Source organism: Apis florea, unplaced genomic scaffold (genome assembly GCF_048593485.1).
Source record: "Apis florea isolate Af1SG1 unplaced genomic scaffold, ASM4859348v1 contig_3496_pilon, whole genome shotgun sequence".
In the NCBI taxonomy this organism is placed as follows: Eukaryota; Metazoa; Arthropoda; class Insecta; order Hymenoptera; family Apidae; genus Apis; species Apis florea.
The window spans coordinates 5,095,700-5,108,629 of record NW_028256773.1 but is presented as its reverse complement, the minus strand read 5'-3'; the positions used below and the strand labels follow the sequence as shown (position 1 = coordinate 5,108,629).

At 22.9% G+C, this 12,930-nt stretch overlaps 5 protein-coding genes across 9 annotated transcripts; 2 read left to right on the top strand and 3 right to left on the bottom strand.

Moving 5' to 3' along the window:
* Positions 1 to 507: 507 nt before the first annotated feature.
* Positions 508 to 2,048, bottom strand: mRpL18 (mitochondrial ribosomal protein L18). Its single transcript, XM_086913300.1, has 3 exons — positions 1,277 to 2,048; positions 1,013 to 1,126; positions 508 to 812 (listed from the first exon to the last, which is right to left on the bottom strand). Exons 1-3 carry the CDS (start codon positions 1,450 to 1,452, stop codon positions 578 to 580), a joined length of 525 nt encoding a protein of 174 aa, XP_086769426.1. The 5' UTR covers positions 1,453 to 2,048; the 3' UTR covers positions 508 to 577.
* Positions 2,003 to 4,714, top strand: LOC100872952 (PHD finger protein 12). 4 transcript variants are annotated; one of them, XM_086913273.1, is made up of 6 exons: positions 2,064 to 2,239; positions 2,374 to 2,573; positions 2,702 to 2,761; positions 2,941 to 2,976; positions 3,053 to 4,071; positions 4,157 to 4,714. In XM_086913273.1, the coding sequence occupies exons 2-6, from the start codon at positions 2,504 to 2,506 to the stop codon at positions 4,529 to 4,531; spliced, it is 1,560 nt and encodes a 519-aa protein (XP_086769399.1). In that variant the 5' UTR covers positions 2,064 to 2,239; positions 2,374 to 2,503; the 3' UTR covers positions 4,532 to 4,714. The 4 variants fall into 4 exon arrangements, with proteins under 4 accessions (XP_012350214.2, XP_003690612.3, XP_086769399.1 ...); XM_086913272.1 differs by having other exon boundaries at positions 3,050 to 4,071; XM_012494760.3 differs by having other exon boundaries at positions 2,003 to 2,239; positions 2,702 to 2,976.
* Positions 4,671 to 6,396, bottom strand: LOC100864104 (GPN-loop GTPase 3). The gene is made up of 3 exons (XM_012494761.3): positions 5,841 to 6,396; positions 5,397 to 5,593; positions 4,671 to 5,305 (listed from the first exon to the last, which is right to left on the bottom strand). The coding sequence occupies exons 1-3, from the start codon at positions 5,883 to 5,885 to the stop codon at positions 4,702 to 4,704; spliced, it is 846 nt and encodes a 281-aa protein (XP_012350215.2). The 5' UTR covers positions 5,886 to 6,396; the 3' UTR covers positions 4,671 to 4,701.
* Positions 6,138 to 7,604, bottom strand: LOC100865340 (replication protein A 32 kDa subunit). The gene is made up of 2 exons (XM_086913299.1): positions 6,975 to 7,604; positions 6,138 to 6,898 (listed from the first exon to the last, which is right to left on the bottom strand). Exons 1-2 carry the CDS (start codon positions 7,231 to 7,233, stop codon positions 6,414 to 6,416), a joined length of 744 nt encoding a protein of 247 aa, XP_086769425.1. The 5' UTR covers positions 7,234 to 7,604; the 3' UTR covers positions 6,138 to 6,413.
* A 506-nt stretch (positions 7,605 to 8,110) lies between these two features.
* psidin (phagocyte signaling impaired) lies at positions 8,111 to 12,623 on the top strand. Of its 2 annotated transcripts, none has more exons than XM_012494758.3 (10): positions 8,111 to 8,331; positions 8,451 to 8,675; positions 8,774 to 9,027; positions 9,106 to 9,329; positions 9,417 to 9,726; positions 9,820 to 10,124; positions 10,207 to 10,465; positions 10,538 to 10,783; positions 10,865 to 11,473; positions 11,563 to 12,623. In XM_012494758.3, exons 1-10 carry the CDS (start codon positions 8,271 to 8,273, stop codon positions 11,782 to 11,784), a joined length of 2,715 nt encoding a protein of 904 aa, XP_012350212.2. In that variant the 5' UTR covers positions 8,111 to 8,270; the 3' UTR covers positions 11,785 to 12,623. The 2 variants fall into 2 exon arrangements, with proteins under 2 accessions (XP_012350212.2, XP_086769394.1); XM_086913268.1 differs by having other exon boundaries at positions 8,224 to 8,335.
* Positions 12,624 to 12,930: the final 307 nt, after the last annotated feature.

Below are 12,930 nucleotides of genomic sequence, written 5' to 3'. Positions count from 1 at the left end.
GTGCAGTATTATATCTGCAAAAAAATATTTATATTAACACAAAGTAAATCAATTTAATTACTACTTTTATTAACACAAAGTAAATCAATTTAATTACTACTTTTATTATTATTAATATATTAATATAACATTGATCCTGCACAATTATATTTAATATTATTAAGCATTATAAGCATTATAAATTTATTATATTTATGATAAATTATATTTTATTTAATATTAATAAATAATCATTATTTATTACTATCTTTATATCTTTATATAATGTATACTGTACAAATTTACATATTTGTGTTAAAATAAGTATAATAAAAATAAGTAATATTAAAATAAAAATTGTGTTCTTAAATATTTTGTTACATATTTTTTCAATAATTTTAAAAAAATCTGCAAAAAATCAAAAATCAAAAATCAAAATTGAAAAATTAATATCATATATTACTATATAATAACTTATAATTATAATTAAAAAAATTTATATATTATATAAATAGTATTATAAATGTATATATTATAATTTAAATTTATTGTCATATACATTCATTATTGTTACATAACATTTACATATAATTAAAAACTATTCATATGTTTCCCAAGGTTTCTCTGGACGAACCAATATACCAGGTTTTGGAACTTTATATCTTTCTGGTTCTTTTAAGCAAATTCCACATTCTGATAATGTATCTAATAGTAATTGTATCTTATTTCCAGTTACAATTGAATCACTAACATAAATTTCAGATATACCACTTTCTAAGCAACGTTGTGCAAGCACACGTCCTACAAATTTGAATGCTGTAGCATCTTGTGTGCTAAAATATAATTTATAAAACTTTTTTATTTTATATTTTAATGTATTTATTTATTAACATTTTTTTAATTTCTATAACTTTATAATTTACAATAGAAAACATTGCATTATTTATATTCAAAAATTAAAAAATCTTAAATCATAAATATATTATATATGAAGTATCAATAATTGAATTTATATACAAATTTATATACAAACCTAAATAATTGTTTTTTTATTCCCCATTCTTTACTTGAGACTGTAATAATAGGACCATTTTCAAAATGATATATTTCTGCTGTAACATTACGCTGTGTGCTATATATTTCAAGCCTAAACAAAGTTTTAAAATGATGAATATTAAAAAAACAAAATTAGAAAGAATTAGAAAATATGAATTAAAATTTTTTAATATAAAATATTGTTAAGGTTTTAATAAAAAAAATCATATAATAATTATAATATTATAATAATTATACTTACTTATGCCAAAATGTAATTTCACGTGTATCAAGGACATAACCTATTGGTTTTCTGGCGATCCTTAAACGCTCTAAATTTCGTGGATTACGGTTTATGATTTCCTTACAATTTTCTATTATTTCTGCATTTCCATGTATTTGTCTTTTAATTAAATTATTTAAAGATATTCGAAACATTTTAAAATTTTATATATATGAATAATCTTATCTATTCAAATACTAATAAAATGTACGTATATATTTTTTCAATTAAAGTCTTAATAATTTTAAATATTTTGATAAATATATATTATAATAATCATAAATTAGAATAATAATCATAAGAATTTGGTTAACTCTTTGGTTAACTAATCAACAATGCTTGATGATGAATAATATTTTTATAATATTTATATATATTATATATTATTAATGTCTATATAATTATTTTAATGCAATTAAAATAATAAAAAATTAAATGTAAAAATTGTTATATGAATATAAAATTTTACTTAACAAAGCTTATCACATGAGTTATATAAATATATATACATATATGCTTAAAATGTTTCAATTATTTTAAACAATTATGATATAAGAATAATAATTATAATAAAAACTTAAAATATTTATATTAATACAAAATAACAAATAAATAAATATACATATCTATACATATCTATACATATCATATATGTATATCATTTAAATAAATTTTTTTTCAAATTTTGAATTTTTATTCAGAGGCAGCACAATCTACAATCCTTTATAGGGATACAATCTTCATATCTAATATTTTGTTTTTCTAAGTTTTAAACATAACCAACTTATATATGAAAAATGAGAATTAAGAATAGATTTATGCTTTGCAATTAAACAAATATTAATTAGCAATAAAAAAATTTTATATTATTAAGAAATAAGAATTAATTTTAAAATGGGTACTGTAGAATATGGATTTCCAATGGTTGGTGGTTTAATGCCAGTAAGTATAAATGAAAAAAATATAATTAATTTATATATAAAATTATATCATATAATAATTTTGTAAATATATTTATAATATATTTATATATATTTTAAATATTTGATTTCAATTTTTAATTTTTATATTATTAGCAAATTCAAGCTCTTATAGCACCGCCTGTATCAGAAGATTCTAAAACAGCAAAAAATAAGAAAGATAAGGAAGAAAAAAAGCATCCATATTTTAAAAGAAGAGGACGTGGTCATAATCGTGATATTTGTGATGCTTGTCGAGATGGAGGAGAACTTATATGCTGTGACAAATGTCCTGCATCATATCATTTACAATGCCAGTGAGTTTAGATATTTGAAAATAAAAGAAATGAAAATCAATTTTTCTTATTTTTGAAATATATTTTATATTATTTTGAAATGATAGAAATTGTTAAATCTCATATCTTATTTATATAATCATTTTTAGTTATCCAGCTGTGGATCCAGCAGATATTCCTAATGGAGAATGGTTATGTTATGCTTGTCGGTGTGCATCAAAAAGAAATCTTTTAGAAAATAAAGGAAATGAAAAAAACAAAAAAAAATCTGCATTAGAAATGCTAGCTTTAGCAGCATCTTTAGTTAATCCTAGAGAATTTGAATTACCTAAAGAATTGCAATTACCAATTATGTTTCCTGGTAGTAATAAAATAGATTATGTTTCAGGTAGAAGAGGAAAGCAACAAAGTGGAAGTAATAATGGTATATATTATTAATATTTTATAAGTAATTACTATATAAGTTATTTTTAACTATAAAATATTTTTTTTTTTAGTAGGAAAAAGTCATTGTTTAGATAACAATTTAATGGTACCTTTGCCAGCACGATTGTGCTTTGAATGTGGTCGTAGTTGCAGAAAAGCACCTTTAATTGCATGTGATTATTGTCCATTATATTTTCATCAAGACTGTTTAGACCCACCACTCACAGCTTTTCCAATTGGAAGATGGATGTGTCCTAATCATCCAAATCATTTTATAGATCAGAATTTATTAACATCATGTAGAGTAACAGAACGTATTAAACTCTGGGACAAATATGCTAATCAACGTATAGATCAACATGCTGTAAAATTGGACTTTTTGCGGAAAGCACGTGCAACAAATCCACTTTTTCGTACAAAAATTAAATTAGAAGGTCGTACAAGAGTAAAGGTACCGTGTTCCGTTAAATTTCATTATGAACATCCACCAGAATTAGATCCTATACAATTTTATCATGATGCTGTTATAAGACCAGTGATTAAAGATAAAAATATGCAAAATGTAGAAAATAATGATAATAAATCTCCTAAAATAGAAAATACAGAAGTACAAAATTTGGGAGAATTAATGGAAGTAGAAAATGAAATTGAAGAAAACAATGAAATAAAAGAAGAAATTAATTTAGAAGAGACAAATAGCATGGAAATTAGTATTAAACAAGAAGAAAAAGTGGAAGAAAAAAATGCAATTGGAACTAAATGTGATGATAATAGTACTGAATATTATGCAGAGCAATATGGTTATGATGTAAAAGAAGGTATACAGTTACTTGAACGACCAGTCTTAGAAATATTGGCATTACAACGTTTAGAACAAATATTAGATCCAGATGGAGAAAATTATGATATAATTAATTGCCAGATGAAAGCCAGAGCAGCACTATTTTCTTTAAATCACAAACCTAAACCACCAGCTTTTATGGTTCATAAAACATTAACTATTGGAAGTGGTCCAAATTGTGATTTAGTTTTATCTAATTATGGTAACTGCAATTTTACATCCTCAAAACATGCTATTATTTTCTTTGACGAGGTGATAATAATTATTTTAACATTAATTTTATTAAATATTAAGAAACATAATATTATCTTAATTATTTATATTTTTTTATTTGCAGAGTACCAAACGTTATGAATTATTAAATTATAGTGAATATGGAACAGTAGTTGATAATGTACTTTATTCTTGTAACTACACAGGCGTTATAGAACAAGTAAAGGAAGAAATTGATGATAAATTACAGTCAATGAATAAGGAGCAAGAAACAACAGATGCAGTAAAAGCTATTATAAAAGAAAAACTATTGTCTCAAGATCAAATAGAAGATCAAAAAGTATTATGTAAATGTAATTCAACAAGATTAGAGACAAAAAATAAAAATCACTTAGAAGAAGGGTGGGAAGGAAGTGCTATTGTTGCTCATGGGTCAACATTGACATTTGGATGTCTAATGTTCGTATTTAATACGATAAATGCACATTTAGAACGATGAATTATTATAATGTAAATATTTTATTATTTTTATGTACAGATATTTTCGTAAATCAACGTTAATTAAATTAATAAAATAAATTTTTTTATTTTACATTATTTTCATCTCATAGGTATTAGAAAATAAATTTTAAAGAATGTTTTATAAAAATATTTTATTGAGTAAAATCATTATGTATTTGTATTACAGCTTGTATCTTTATCATCATCCTCAATAAGTTCATCAAAATCTCTAATTTTAACATCAGCATCCTCTCCATATTGAATAATATTATCAATTGTTAATTTAATATCTGCAATACTTTCTTCATTTTTTATATTTAATGGATAAAAACGCACTAAACTATAGTCCTCTATAAGCCTTCCTATTGCTTCAGTAAGATTCCTATATTTTTCATTCCAAGGATCTTTCTCCATATCTGCCAATAAACTATGTGGATCAGGTTCTAAATATTTATCTAGTTGTTTTTTCGCACTTTTTGATAATAAATCCATTTTACTAAGTATATTAATATGTGGTAATTCTAAATTTATCATTACACTAAGTGCAGCCATTGTACCAGATAAAAATTTTGATCCATCAACCATAAATTGACTATCTATTAGAAATATTCCACATATACGAAAATTGAGATTTTGTAACATTGTTATTAATTGACGAATGACTGTCATATGTGTATATAATTCTATCTGACCTGGACAATCAAAAATAATATAATCATCGTCCACATCACCTAATTTTTCTTCTAACCATGATGAGTTTTCTATTAAATATCTATAAGTAAAATTTAATGATAAATTTTATATCTTATATCTTACATCTATAATCTTTATATCTTACTAAACAATTTATTTCATGAACTTACTCCATACAAAATACAAGACCACCATTTGGTCCAAATCTTAATTCATTATCTTCCATTGCATCATCTAATTGAATTAATTCTCTTATATCAACTAAAGGTTCATAATCAAAATATTCTGCTGCTGGATCTAAGTTTACTACTTCTACTATTTTCCTTTCATCTATTGCATATTGTTGCATAGCAGAACAATATGTAGACTATGTAAAAAAAAATAATTATATATTAATAATAATAAAAATACTATATATAAAATAAAATATATACTTAACTTATATTTAGAAAATAAATATTATTTTATTATTATATTAATATAATTATATATTAAATTCATTTTCACATTTTTAATAAAATATAATTGCAATTCAATAAAATACATATACATTATTCATATATACGTTTTAAAATTATAGATTTAAATAAAAACGAAAAAGAAAAATACAATACCTTTCCGCTACCGGCTGGTCCCATTACAAGTTGTCCATATCTCATTTTGATTGTTTTTAAATTAATATCAAATAAAATACTCTATCTATTATTATTATCTATCCTTAATTATTAGAAATTGAATCACATTTGTGAGAGAAGTTTAAGGTTATCAAATTTAATGATTTTGAGTAAAATATATAGGTTAGGATTCCAGTTTGTACAATATAATTTTTTCAATGAAATGAGACTTTAATTACAAATATATAAATATTTGAATTTTTTTGCTAAAAATGAATAGAAAATAAAGATTATAAATTTTTATGTATTAAATTTTCAATATATGTTTATTATATGATTTTAAATAATACAAATTTATGTATATATTTCTTAATAAATAATAATCTTAATACTATCAATAGATCAGATAATTTTCATTTTTTTTTATTATGAACTTATAATAAAATTATAAAATATTACAAAAATAAAATGAGTTCTAAATAAATGTAAATAATCTTAATTCTTAAATTTAATGAAATTTAATTTAATTAAAACTACAAACTACAAACTACATCTTATAATATTTTATATAATTTAAGTTGTTTTAAAATGATCATCTGTACTTGTTGTATATATATGACCTTCAGAAACTAAAAATTCTATGATATTATCTACATCTGATAAAATTGATTTTGGAACTTTCTTCTTAATCTCAGATCTTTCAATACCACATTCAGTATCATTTTGTGCATAAATAATTTTATAAACTAAACTTTGTTGTGATGACATTCCATAATGAAGATCATCTTCATTTGATACTTCATTTGTTGTAGTATTTTTTTTTAATTTTCTGTTTTTATTAAGCTTTGCTTCAGCTTTCAATGAAGCATAAATAACTTCAAGAATATGATTTGTTAACTCATTTAAGTTTTGTAATGGCAATAATCGTAAAATTAAAATATGACGTTTATCATTTTGTTCTCTAAGCATACCAACTATACGAACATATGTATTTACTTCTGCTACACGATCTGTTTCTTGTTTATTTGCTTCTAACCACTTGAGTGCAGTTATAGTACCTGAATGTATTAAAAATTAGATAAAAAGTTAAAGGAGAAAAAACATAAAGAAAAAATGTAATTATTTAAATCAAACCTGTATCATCTTCAATATCATATGATATTTTTGTTGCCGTCTCTTCAACATTGCGTATTAATCCAACAAATGTAAACATACGTGCTTTAATGCCCCAAAATGTTGGGTCTTCGATAGAAGAAATAGAATGTAACAATTTTATTGTAACTGGAATAAGAGTTTGTACTCTTTGTACATTTCCACCTTGTCCGTCTTTTCGAGTATTATTTAGAAATCCACCATCAGAATTTATACTGGTATTTAAATTTGTTGACCACATATTGATATTTAATTAATTATATATAAAGACTTTTTAAAAAATAATAAATTTTAGAACTTCAATCAAAATTTAATTAAACTTTTAACTTCAGTTTCGACAAATGTTTAAAGATCGAGAAGTATTAGCTAGAATAACTAAATTTACGCGCGAAAATATATATATAACCATGATTTATGTAAAGACTAGATTTGTGATTGAAAAATATATGTATAAATTTATAATATTCATATAATTACAAATTTTATATAATATTTTATATATTATATACATTTTATATATAATTTTTATTGTATGATATTTTAATTGTATCTCTAATTTAATATTAAATTTAGTTTGTATCAAAATATTTAATTTAAATTTATTTATAAGATAAAAACACAACTTGTAAGATATAAATTAGAACAAGTACTTATCGAATACTTTTGAAATTAAAATCGTATTAATTTAATAAATATTTATAATTAAAATAAAAATTTTCTATATAATATAAAATTAAATCAAATATTGTTATAATAATATAATTTAATGATTCATTATAATATAATAAAATGATAATTTCAATTTTTGTTATTGTGAATTAAAAAATTGGATTTTGAATTAAATTATATATAAAATTATATATATTTATTGTATTATATATATATTTAAGTTGTATGTAAAATCTGTAGATTAATATTCAATAGTAATTTCTAAAATAAATAATTAATTAATAATAATTTGTAAAATAAAAATAATTTTATTTTATTATATTATAATAATAATATAATAATAATAATAATTTCTTTGTTATTATAATAATAATTTCTTTGTTTAATATTCATATATATAAGATGAATAGTTTATATTAATTTAAAAATATTCATGTTTTCGAGAGAGGAAACTAAAATTATTTTTAGATGAAATTCTTATCTTTTTTGAAATCATAAAAAATCATATACATATAAAAACTAATGTAAATGTGCCTTATGATATGAATATGTAGCGGACGAAGGAAAACTTTGGTTTGTTGATTTAAAACTATCATAAAAAGTAGTATCATGGCGTCTAAGATCCGTGTGGACAATACCGTTAACGAACGTCGTTTACGTCCGATATATAGCAAGTACACTATTGACATTTATATCAATGAGAAAATGATTATATTTTTTAAATTATAAGACAATGTGCTTTTAGTATTTAACCGGTAATGAGGTTATGTAACGTTAGTATAATTTCAGATTGGTTGGATAATGGAAATAATAAAAAAGCTCTTCAAGAAGCAGATAAAGTACTTAAAAAACAACCAAGCAATCAATGTGCTAGAGCGCTCAAAGCTTTGGCTTTATTACGACTTGGTAAAGAAAATGAATGTCAAATTATTATGGATAAAGTACGTTCAGAGATTCCTTGTGAGGATTGCACTTTGCAGGTCATGAGTATTTGTTATAGAGAAAGACATCAACGTAAGTTTAAATTACATTTATAATTGTATACATAATTCTAATTGTTATATACATTAAAATATTACAAATACTAAATGTGGATTAAAATTTATTTATAGCTGATAAAATTAGTGAAGTGTATGAAGCTGCAGTTAAAGTAGATCCTAGCAATGAAGAATTATTAACACATCTTTTCATGTCCTATGTTCGTCTTGGTGATTATAAAAAACAGCAACAAACAGCACTTGCCTTATATAAATTAAAACCAAAAAATCCTTATTATTTTTGGGCTGTGATGAGTATAGTTATGCAAGCTATTCATGTAGATGAAAAGTTAGCAAAAGGAGTTACTTTACCTTTAGCAGAAAGAATGGTTTGTAATTTATTAAAAATTATTTTAATAATGCAATATAAATTATTTTTTGATATTTTTTATGTAAATAAAATCTAGGTATTGAAATTAATTAAAGAGGGAAAAATGGAAGCAGAACAAGAAGTGCAACTTTACTTAATGATATTAGAACTTCAAGGTAAAAGTGAAGAAATGTTAAATGTTTTATCAGGACCCTTAGCTTCACATCTTTCATCTGTTTCACAACATAAAGCAGCACTTTTATTAAAATTGGAACGTTTTTCTGAAGCGGCTAATGCATATAAGGAACTCATTAGTGAAAAGTGAGTTTAATATAATATATGTATATTTTAAATAATAATATTCTAATATTTTGTACTATTTGTGTATAATCTCTATCATAAATATAGTGTTGACAATTGGACATATTATCAAGATTATCTTCTTGCTGCTCTTAAATGTCAAAAGCCAGAAGAATGTTTAAATTTTTTTAATAAAATTATAACAACATCTGAGAAAAAATTTAGAGGTCCTTATCTTGCAAAATTTGAATTATTAAAACTTACTCAAAATGATGATGTTATTGAAAATGTTAGTGAACCAATTGATTTAATGTATCAATATTTTTCACAATTTGGAGAAAAAATTTGTGTAGTTGGAGATTTACGTTTATACTTACATTTATTAACATCTACAGGAAAGCAGCAGTTAATTCAGAAGGTAAGTAATAAAAAAGCAAAACATATGATGACATTTGTGATACTTTATTGTAAAAGTAATAATTATTTTAATTGAAATGTCATATATTTTTAGATAGAAGATGATGTTGGTGTTAAATCTGAAGGATTTCCAACTACTGTACAACAAATGCAAAAACATATTCATTTAGAACAATTACGTCGTATTTGTGGTTTTCATTGTCCTCCATATGTTGATATAAATAAACAGAAACAATTAGTAGAACGATTATGTAAATTATATAAAAAGGGTAATGAATTATGCCCAATCCAAGACAGATTACCAACTGATTTTTGTCCAGCGGATTCTTATATTCTTTTAGCAACGCATTTATTACATGAATTATGGTATAATACAAATGATGCAGTTTATCTTTATAGGTAATTACTATTTATATTATTAAAAAAGAAATATTTAAAAAAAATTTAGTAATAGTATTGACGTAATAATATATTTTTACAGGGCAATGGAATTATTAGAATGTGGTTTATTATCAAGTCCTGCTAATTTTTATATAAAAATTCTATTAGTACGAATATATTTAGAAGCAGGATTAATTGGTGCTGCAGATCATGTTTTCACTTTATTGGATGTTAAACACATTCAGTTAGATTCATTGGGTTATTTACATGCACCATTACTTGCTCCACTTGGCCATCTTTCATTAGCTTCCATAACGTTAGATCATACAACTAAATTTTTTATTGCAAATTACAAAGATGTATGTATTTGCATATTACATTTGCTTTATTAGTAAGATATTTTATCTAATTAATTATTATAATGTGATTAGAGTGCAGATCATTTAACATTTGCTTATAAATATGGAAGTTTTGTAAAGATTCAAGAATTTGTGGAGTTAAAAGAACGTTTGGAAAATTCTTTTCACTTTGTTATGACTACTGTAGATAAAATGCTTCTTGAATTAAGTTGGTGTAATAGTTCCGCATCTTTAATTTCTACTTTAGATAATATGGATATACAATTAACTGAAGATTCTGTTCGATTGAATTCTTTACGAGATAACCGTGATTTAGAGGTAATATTTCTATAATTTATTTAAAAAAAAAAAATGATATTAAAATTTTTTTTGAAATTTTAATGTAATTCTTGATAATAGGTTGTTCCTGGATGGGAACCACTTACAGAAAATGGTAAAGATTCTAGAATGCAAGAAGAAACACGCATATGCATGCTGAGATTACTTGCAGTAAGGGATTTGATTTTAAAAATTTTAGCAGCATGCGTAGCACCTGATAGTTCCTCTCTTCTTATTCGATTTTCTAATGAATTAAAACAATTGAATAATGAGCAAATTCCTTCTATTCTTCAAAAATTTGAATTAGAGGGAAAAAAGATTAGATCATGTAAAATGTTAGTTCCTATGGATGCAGTTGAAAGGTTAAGCGAAGCTTATTACTCCGAGCAACTGAAGACAATCGCCCGACTTGCAGAATCACTTGCACAGTCACGTTACCCTGATCTTGAATGTATTCAAATGCTGCAGACTTCACCATGTCTTCAGACGATAGATATTCCTGAAAAAAGAATTCCAGTGTCTTTCAAGCATTTTTTATTAAGAGCATCCACATGTAGTGAATCTCTTGCAATTATTAGTGCCATATGTACTCTGTGTGCAACGCAATTACAGCCTAAGACTTCGCAAAAAAAGAACAAGAAAAAATGTAACAAACAAATAGCATCTCTTCCATTAAATGATAATGACCATGTAAGTCAATTATAAATATAAATATATTTATATCAATTGTATTATAATTTGAGCAATGTTTTATTATAGTTTATTATGTTATGTTACAGAATTGGAAAGAAGTAGCGATATTACTTGAAGAGCGAATTCAAAATTTAGATTCAGTATTGTCAGAATTTGAAAAATATCAATTACATACAGGATTAAATAATGACGAAGATGTGTGTGCTACAATAATTAAATATGGACAGGATAGTTTGGGACAAAGTTGTAGATCGTTAAAATCTCGAGCTCAAATCACTTTAAAACTTTTAACTAATTTAAAAAGCTGAAATTGTACGAAAACTCTTGTACAAAGAATATCCATCCAACTATTCATTGATTTTTAAAAACGAATCATTTATTGTGTACATAGTTCTTAGTCCTAATCAATTATAAATACCGACTGAATTCTTTAAATGCTGCAAATCAGTTTTTAAATGGCCTTAATTTTCTGTATTAAATTCATAAATGTTTAATAATTTAATAATTTTTTTTTTGTGCACAATTTTCACTTGATATGTTTATATTGAAATAGAATACACTGCCGTCTTATATGAATTATTTTCAAAAATAATAAATAAACAGTATATTTGATAAAACTGGATTGAATTAATAAAATTTGGTTGAATCCAAATTTTGTTATCTTTGATATTACATAACAAGATATTGAAAAAAAACTTTCTGATTGGTTATTATTTACTTTATTTATATAATCATTTAAAAATTGCTGTATAATTTTTTATTGTTTTAAAAATGACGAAATTTAAAAATTTTAATTTATATTGTTATATTTACATGTGCATTAAATATGTATTTTCATAAAGATGTGTATAAATAGATTATAGATAAGTGTTATAAAATTCAAATTAATTTAATGAAAGCCATTTTATGTCTTCTTTTCTTTAATATTAAACAAATTTATATTTTATTTTGATTCTTACATTGTATATGAATAAATTTATTACTTGTTAATCATGTAATTTTAGTAATTAGTTGATTGAATTGTATGAAATTAATAAATTGGATAAATTTATACGAAAAGGAAATTTGTTATATCAATTATTACATTTATTAATGTAATAAATTGTTAAGTGCACAAATTAAGAATAAAAATTTAAAAATTGTTAAATTATTGACCATTATATTTACAAAATTATTTTTTATTATGAAAATTTCGAGTGCATGATATATATTATATATTTCGAATGATATATATTATATATAATAATGAATAAGATGATTGATTGAAGAAGAAAAAAGAAAGAATGAAATAAATCAGAACACGTAAATTTTGCAAAGTAAGTATAGATAAGAAGAACAAATAAGAAAAAAATAGAGATAGGATAAAAATATTGAAATCAGCGCTATTTCTAGCACAAATAAAACTTATAAAGAAAGAATAAAAAATAATAAAAAAAAGATAGAATAAGAATTGA

What these genes read in the sequence shown, in the direction of transcription:
- mRpL18 (XM_086913300.1), bottom strand. Translation starts at nt 1,452, where the DNA reads ATGTTTCGAATATCTTTAAATAATTTAATTAAAAGACAAATACATGGA. An exon ending in GAAATTACATTTTGGCATAA is followed by an intron (nt 1,127 to 1,276) that starts GTAAGTATAATT and finishes AACTTTGTTTAG; the next exon opens with GCTTGAAATATATAGCACAC. An exon ending in ATAAAAAAACAATTATTTAG is followed by an intron (nt 813 to 1,012) that starts GTTTGTATATAA and finishes ATTATATTTTAG; the next exon opens with CACACAAGATGCTACAGCAT.
- LOC100872952 (XM_003690564.4), top strand. Translation starts at nt 2,192, where the DNA reads ATGGGTACTGTAGAATATGGATTTCCAATGGTTGGTGGTTTAATGCCA. An exon ending in TCATATCATTTACAATGCCA is followed by an intron (nt 2,574 to 2,701) that starts GTGAGTTTAGAT and finishes AATCATTTTTAG; the next exon opens with TTATCCAGCTGTGGATCCAG. An exon ending in ACAAAGTGGAAGTAATAATG is followed by an intron (nt 2,977 to 3,049) that starts GTATATATTATT and finishes TTTTTTTTTTAG; the next exon opens with TAGGAAAAAGTCATTGTTTA.
- LOC100864104 (XM_012494761.3), bottom strand. Translation starts at nt 5,885, where the DNA reads ATGAGATATGGACAACTTGTAATGGGACCAGCCGGTAGCGGAAAG. An exon ending in GACCAGCCGGTAGCGGAAAG is followed by an intron (nt 5,594 to 5,840) that starts GTATTGTATTTT and finishes TTTTTTACATAG; the next exon opens with TCTACATATTGTTCTGCTAT. An exon ending in GGTCTTGTATTTTGTATGGA is followed by an intron (nt 5,306 to 5,396) that starts GTAAGTTCATGA and finishes TTTTACTTATAG; the next exon opens with ATATTTAATAGAAAACTCAT.
- LOC100865340 (XM_086913299.1), bottom strand. Translation starts at nt 7,233, where the DNA reads ATGTGGTCAACAAATTTAAATACCAGTATAAATTCTGATGGTGGATTT. An exon ending in TGATATTGAAGATGATACAG is followed by an intron (nt 6,899 to 6,974) that starts GTTTGATTTAAA and finishes TAATACATTCAG; the next exon opens with GTACTATAACTGCACTCAAG.
- psidin (XM_012494758.3), top strand. Translation starts at nt 8,271, where the DNA reads ATGGCGTCTAAGATCCGTGTGGACAATACCGTTAACGAACGTCGTTTA. An exon ending in TTATAGAGAAAGACATCAAC is followed by an intron (nt 8,676 to 8,773) that starts GTAAGTTTAAAT and finishes ATTTATTTATAG; the next exon opens with CTGATAAAATTAGTGAAGTG. An exon ending in CATTAAATGATAATGACCAT is followed by an intron (nt 11,474 to 11,562) that starts GTAAGTCAATTA and finishes GTTATGTTACAG; the next exon opens with AATTGGAAAGAAGTAGCGAT.